The sequence below is a fragment of the Petromyzon marinus genome, chromosome 63 (assembly GCF_048934315.1).
Source record: "Petromyzon marinus isolate PM22_M1 ecotype Great Lakes invasive population chromosome 63, UKy_Petmar_22M1.pri1.0, whole genome shotgun sequence".
NCBI lineage: Eukaryota > Metazoa > Chordata > Hyperoartia > Petromyzontiformes > Petromyzontidae > Petromyzon > Petromyzon marinus.
Genome location: NC_133729.1, coordinates 5745340 through 5752850, shown reverse-complemented (window position 1 = coordinate 5752850; position 7511 = coordinate 5745340). Strand labels below are relative to the sequence as shown.

Below are 7511 nucleotides of genomic sequence, written 5' to 3'. Positions count from 1 at the left end.
GAAACTGATGCTTCTTTGATGGACAGGTTGAAAATATGGGCTATAGGTTTGTATATTAAGTGACCAACAGTTAGTAGAGCAAAGACGGGAATACTATCTGCTCTGGTAGAGGAGGACCCTTTGAGGTAGGACAGTTGTTTCAGAACATTACATTCGTGGATTGGCTGGAAACTAAATTCGTTTAATGTTTGGACAGGGGTGTAGGAATTTGCATGAGCAGGGGTCACGCCCAATACATTATCAAAAAGATTACCAGCTTCAGAAAAATGAAGGTTAAAATTGTCAACAATTTTTTTATCTGAAAAATATTCCCCATTTCGGTTAAGCTCAAAGGTCAGATTGTCGGTTTTGGATGCCTTTTCGATACATTTGATTGTGATTCCAGAAGAGTGGAGGAAAAGTAGGCATTATTTGCAAGCCTGATTTTTTTACGCATCTATTCCCTAAAATTCTGTATTCTAGCCAGTCATTGACCAAATTACTTTTTTGAGCACATGCCCAAGCCTTGTCCCTAGTTTTCATGAGCTTTGTAATCAAAGGATCGAACCATTGTGGGCAGTTGCCTTCAGTTTTAAATCTAACCAACGGAGCATGTTTGTTAATAATTTGGAGAAACGTGCACCTGAAGGTTTCCCAAGCCGTAGTCAGGTTGGGGATATCACAAACCTTGTCAATATCTGAGTGAAGCACATCATTTGTAAATGCCTGAGTGCTGAAGTGTCTCATAATCGGCCAATGCTAACAGCAGTAGCAAGCAAGGCCGTAGCCATGGAGTCTACATTGGGGGGGGGACCAAATCTTCCAGGGGGTCTGGGGGTCCCCCCAGAAAAAATAACAATTTTAAAACTCATTTCCTGCCTAAAATATAAAAAAATAACTATCACATGGGATGGACTTTTTATTTATTTTTTACAACAATGTCTAATAGTGTATTGTATTACATTGCCTTTTTTACCTTTTCTTGTTTCATTGTATGTAATGGCAGAGATTAGGGATTCATAAAGTAACAACCATAACCACAATCATATAAACATAAATCTATGCATTGTTACATGAAGACAAGTCCAGATATTGTGGCCAAGGTTTAGCAAATGTCATTTATTTACATAGCATCGCAATTATTACTTTTTAAAATATTTTTATAGCAATATATTGGGGTGGACATTTTGAGCGTATTTGAATATTGGGGGGGGGGGGGGTGTGTGTGTGTGTGTCCCCCCCCCCAATATATATTATAATTACGGCCTTGGTAGCAAGTGACATCTGAACCGGTCTCGAGTCTTTGCCCCTTCGTCAAACCTTCACCGACCAGCGCGGTGAAGTTGTGGTCAAGCGACCACCACGACCGCCACACGCATCGCGACGAGTCCTTCATTCGAGGGCAGAGTGACGAATGGATGTGGTCGAGCGGAGTGCAAACATCAGCACCGGAGGAGACAAAGGCGTGAGCCACAGCACATTCACGGTGGACCTGTGCATATTTGTGCGGGTGCGTGTGAAATTGAAATTGTTGTTGTTCGGGGGAAGAAAAAAAATTGACGACATCCCGAGAGACTTGGTGCCAGAAAAGATGTTGCCATCACTTGATCACATTGGCGCTGCAAGACAGCAGGGAAGTGGAAACAACAAAATGACGAAACGTGCAGCGTGCACGCCTGCTACTGCCCCATGGATCGTGATGATGATGATAATGTAGTTGTGTGAGTGAGCTCCACGTGCCTTTGCTAAAACATGGAGCCACGGGTTTGATTTTGAACAACACGACTCAGTTTACAGACCTCCCCCCCCCAGCACGCTCCCCCCCCCCAGCACGCCCCCCCCCCAAATCTCCCCCCTTCGCTTCCCCCAAGCATCGGTGAGCAGAGAGGAAGGTGACTTAATTCTGTGGTTCTTTCGGTAAAGTCACGTAGATACAAAATGATAATAAAGAAAAATAAAGTGATTAAAAATATCACGACGTTTCGATCGCAACACATCCTGATGACGACCGCTTGTGATGCGATCGAAACGTGATATTTTTAATCACTTTATTTTAAATAAAAATGTATTTTTTTTAATTCTATCTACGTGACTTTACCGAAAGAACCATAGAATGTGAATTCCTGCAGTCACGAAAGTTTTAAGTCAAGAAGGCGACGCTTGACTCGTTAATGCGTGGAAGCGTTGAGCTTCCCACCTAATCTCCCGAGTGCAGAGACATCCATTATATATTTTTATTTTTTAAACAAACACACACACATATAAAAAACGAACTAACGTCTCACCAAATGTGCCTCCTTGTGTTTGATTTGTTTTTATCACCTGCCAAAACACGGGCAATTTGGGCTGCATTTGTACATTTTAAAAGGGTGGAGGTGGACAAGGAGCTAAGGGGGGTGGGGGACTTTGTCTTACACAATCCCTTGGGTTCGCGTTGTTATTCTTTACGCATATTATTAGGCGTTAATAGTTTCTGACAAAGCCGACTCCGCGTGTCAAATGGGGCCGTGGCACCGGGCACGCTCGTGAGAGATCTGACAAACTCCGGCCTCGTTCTTGACGTGGCCACGGTTTAAACACACACGAGCGCTCTCTCTCTCGCTCGCTCTCACTCTCCGTGTGTGTGTCACTGTGATATCCACCCCCACGAGCCACAACTCTCTCGCTCTCACTGTGTGTGTGTGTCACTCGCAATCACCCACAACTCTCGACCCAGCGAAGGTGAGATTACGTTGAGTGGCTGGTGGGTGCTCTTGGAATGAGTGTTCAAGTTGTAGTTGAACAGTCTTGGAAAGGCGACAGATCCTCTTCTACCACCTCCACAATCACCTCCACCACCTTCACCACCTCCTCCTCCTCCACCTCCTCCACCTCCTCCACCACCTCCAACTCCTCCACCAACACCACCTCCACCTGCAGCACTATCTCCTCCACCACCTCCACCACCTCCAACACCTCCTCCACCACTACCTCCACCTGCAGCACCATCTCCACCACCTAATCCACCTACTCCACCTCCACCACCACCTCCTCCATCACCACCACCTCCTCTTTCACCTCCACCACCTCCAACACCTCCTCCACCACCACCTTCACCTGCAGCACCATCTCCACCACCTCCTCCACCGTCTGCGCCACCTTCTTCACCTCCAACACATCCTCGTCCTCCCTCCTCCTCCCTCCTCGGAGCACTCCATCGTCTTTCGTACGGTTGGGAAGGAAGCTGATCATCAGTGGATCCACGTTCTTGTCGATGTTAGTGAGTGAGCCGTGTTCACGGGTAGCCTTGTGGTGAACATCTGTAACGTTGCAAGTGAACGGTGCTTGGAAGCAGATGGTGGTGGTGGTGGTGTTATCATGTGGTCCGTGGTTTGAGATATACAGGGTGTCTTTACAAATAACATCAGGTTATTTCACGTATATTTACGAATAGTCAAACTGACTTCGATTAACATTAATGTGCGCCTTAATTTTCTTTTGAAATTAAGTTAGGACTTATTTTCCAAAAATTACAGGTGTACACGTATAATCTTTGAACATTCATCAATTATCTTTAGACAATGTTGTTGTCTTTCCATTTTTAGATTCGTAATAATGATGAATTACACAAAATTTGAGTTAAAGAATAAACAAATAACATGTTTTAATGGCAGTGTTAAAATAAATTAAATAACCCTGTGTCCTCACTTTTGGACCGCCCTGTAGACTCACACAGAGATTCATACTCACATAGATGCATAGACTCACATAGAGATTCATAGACTCACAAATAGATCCATAAACTCACGTATATTCATAGACTCACACAGAGATGTATAGTCTCACACAGATTCATAGACTCACATAAAGATCCATAGACTTAAAAAAGCTGCGTCACAATTACATTAAGGGTATACAATTCAGGTTTCTATTCGCATGAGTTATGTTTATTGGATTTAAAGTTACGTGTTAATTCAATGGGAAAGGTGCCACGTGCCCCTGAACATGCTTTTGACCAACTCGCGCACGAGTACGATGCCCATTCGTACGTCATTTATGGTTTGTCCAATAGAAGCGTTTAGGGGGTCCAGTGAATTCCTTCAGTCTGGAAATCGAAAAAAATGAAAACAAATATCGTAGGCGACGTTTCGAGCAATGGCATTTCTTCGTTTTTTTACATACTATATAGAAGGGTCACTGCTTGAAACGTCGCCCATTATACATTTTTCATGGTAAGCTTACATTGATGTTGAACAATCGTCTTGAGTTGTTGTTTGTTTGTTCACCGTGCTTGTTCACCAAAACGATCACAACACTGCATGGGAATGTAGTGAAAACCACCCATTTAAAAGTGGACTACAATTACGCACTCAATTCCCCGTCCATGTTATATTCTTTGAAACGTCGATAATTCGACTTAATGCCATTAAAATGGATCGATCGTCAGGCAACTGCAATCAATGTTCTCTTTTCACGACCTCTTGGCAGACCAAACAGCATGCCAACCAAACGTGTGTCCGGACTGCCACCTTGTGACTAGATTTGTTGATACAGACATCTGGCCCCGAATACATTTTCTTCCGTGTGGGAGAGAAAGAGCGTTCCTTTATCTCTCAATTGGAAACGCATGCTCTCACAATCCAATCACGATCACATTGAGTGTCCCTTTGGATTTGGAGACCGTCACAGAGCGTGCCAAATTGTATGTTAGCTTTATATAATTATCAATGCACCCACCGCCCAGGCTGGCTCAGCTGGTTCCTACTGAAGCTCAGCGTTGTAATATTGTGTGGGATTTTCCCCTGACCAAACTTTGGCTACATTATTTACAAATTACGCGACGCGGTCAAGACGGACGCAAGTCTGTTAAGTTTTGCGCATCAAAGTGCCGATTAAATTTCACAAAAACAAATTAACTATAATGTTTTTTTACATATTTTGTGCAAATTGAAATGATACACATGGAAACAAGAAAAGCCACGACCCAGTTTAAAAAATAAAACAACTCCGATTTCGCAATGTTGAAAAGGAGAGATAATTAATTAAACAGAACATTCCAACGTTCCACCAAGTCCTCGTGGTGTCGTGGACATCATAGCTGTACTGGGCGCTGTTATCCCCCGGTTCAAATCCATGGGTAAGACACATACAGCTTTATTAACTTGGGCGGCCGCTGGATGACAACAGTGAACCCCTGCAACAAACGGCCGTGTCACTGCCCAGAATTCCAGAATTATTTAATATGGAGTGAAGTGCCGCGTCCGATTTCAAGAAATGCAAATGAAGTAATACATGTGACGTCACACCCATTCGTTGTTGTACAATGAACCACATCACCTAATTACTGAAAGCTAACAGCACCTTCCCATTCACCAGATGATGCAGCGGACTGTCCCTTCCATAATTGAATGGTGATGCGTGCAGCTCACCACCGTACACGCACATCACTGCATTGCAATGGAAACGCAAAGCATCAATGAGAGACGAGAGTGACAATTGAAGGCGCGTGCGGCTGTGACCAATCAGAGGGGTGGGAGGGGGGTGTTGCTGAGCTAATATAAATGGCCGAACAAAGAGTCACTTGACAGTGTCGCTCGCGCATCATGATGGAGTCTCTGGTTCGGTGGGTCGTGGTGGGCTGCGCCATCGGTGTTTTGTCTGGGGATGTCAGCTTTGTGGGTGAGGATCTTTGCACGGTGCTCACTGCACATTTCGAAAGTTGGTAAAGCTTTAAAACGTAAATTCTAATAACGACTCATAAATGACAAAAAAACACGGTCAAACGAATTGGGAGGCTTTTTTTAAGGTCCCTAGAAACTCTGCAAATAAATCGTGAATTTGAGCCATTAAAATGGGTTTAAATTGCTCAAATTGTTTTAAGCTTAACCAATGACCACCTTTTTGTGGAGTCCGCACTTTTTATTTTTCTTTCTAATGACGGTCTTGCAACGGTTTCGTTTGTAGCAGAAAAGGCTGCTGTGGTAATGCTTCATGGAGTATCAGTTAATATCATTGGCATGTTTGGCTAATACCAGCCTGTCTTTCTGTAAACCACAATAGTTTATACTAGGTGCACGTGGTCGCATAAAATATTTATATACGCTACAATTCTGTTTCCTTTAAACTCCAACCGCTAATACAACGCTAGCACATACATACGTGCTAGCCTTTTGTTGCGCCAAATGTAAACTGAAGGTCTTGACCTGTGTTCCATACTATTTTGCCTCGAACGCTGTTGCACGAGTGTACGAGATGTTTCTACTCGTATTTTGATGCAACATTAACTCGCCTTTGTTCTGTCGATCTTCTCCTTGAAGGACATCGAGCTGCCAATCGTGGCTTGAGGGCGATCGATGATGAGGAATTGCCCCCATCTACGATCCCAGCAGGTATAAGCAATACTTTGCACGTGACGCGAGACTGCCACTAGGATCATCTTTCGCGATTCCTTGTACCCTGTCTGATTTGTAACATGTAAACTCGCCATGAATTTTTATTTTTTTTCCCCAGGTTTTTGTTTTTAAGGCAAGAAATGTTGAAGGGAACGCTTCAGGAAGTGGATAATATATAAAAATGGCTGTTTTGGGGCCATCACCCAAAACATAGCCTATTTGCGAAAGAGTAATTTCTCTTTAAGAGCCCCCAGCGTTGATGGGAGTATTTTCAGGGATGCCAAATATTGGCTTGGTGCTAATTTGTTGTGTGACATGGGGGTGGGGGGGGGGGGGCGACAGACCACGTTATTTACGGAAGTCTTGAGCTGATTTGGCTCGACGATCGTAGGGTTTGGAGACTCGGCAAAAAAGGTATTCTACAAATGACTGCAGACTTATTACATCCTAATACGGTGTCGTTTTCTTTCCTGTACCCCAGGACGGATGAGTACATGAGCATTATGGTTGTGCTATAAGCTTGCTTTGGCTAATTGGGAGGGGGGGTTAAAATGCTGTGCTTGGTTGCAATGGGAGTGCAAGGACTAATGAACGATACCCCTTGTACAGACGTGATAAAATTTAAAGCATGTGACAGATTCTTGACTAGACTTTATTTTTTGGCATGTGCTTGACCAAGGTGTGACCTACGAGGTGCAGTGCGTCAATGAGAGGATGTCTGCCAAGATCGCGAAAAGCGTCCTGCTGGGCTATGGCGCTTCTGATCTCGTCATGAACTCTGCAACTTCTGCATGCAAATTGTCGGAAACTGGACCGTACATCACGTTCAACATCTCGCTCGGAGAATGTGGCACCTTCTTTGAGGTCTCTAATATCAAACTTTTTCCTAAGTGCTTTTTCTTAACTGCCTGCTTTTTTAAAAACAAATCTAATGTGACATGTATCTTCCCCCCTACAGGAAACGAGCACAGACCTTGTCTTCTCTCAAACGATTTCTCTGCCCAGTACCACGTTTGGCATCATCACCTACGACTTCGTGTACATCATGGTCAATGCAATGTATGTAACTAAAAACCATGCTTAAAACGTACGTTCTCGCAGTCTCCTAAACTGCATTTTTGCTATTCCACGTAATGGTGTGACCAAGCCTGTGGTGGTGAC

The 7511-nt window shown here is 43.9% G+C and overlaps 1 protein-coding gene across 3 annotated transcripts in view; it reads left to right on the top strand.

Annotated features, from left to right (window-relative positions):
• Positions 1 to 5527: 5527 nt before the first annotated feature.
• The window catches only part of LOC116956108 (ZP domain-containing protein-like), a 129031-nt gene continuing 127047 nt past the window's right edge, over positions 5528 to 7511 (top strand). Inside the window, exons 1-4 of one of the 3 annotated variants that reach the window (XM_032977552.2) lie at positions 5528 to 5637; positions 6276 to 6347; positions 7030 to 7214; positions 7309 to 7409. In XM_032977552.2, coding sequence (XP_032833443.2) covers positions 5562 to 5637; positions 6276 to 6347; positions 7030 to 7214; positions 7309 to 7409 — 434 coding nt within the window. In that variant the 5' untranslated portion in view covers positions 5528 to 5561. The remainder of the gene's footprint in view (positions 5638 to 6275; positions 6348 to 7029; positions 7215 to 7308; positions 7410 to 7511) is intronic. The other 2 variants (XM_076053903.1, XM_076053904.1) reach the window with 2 other exon arrangements.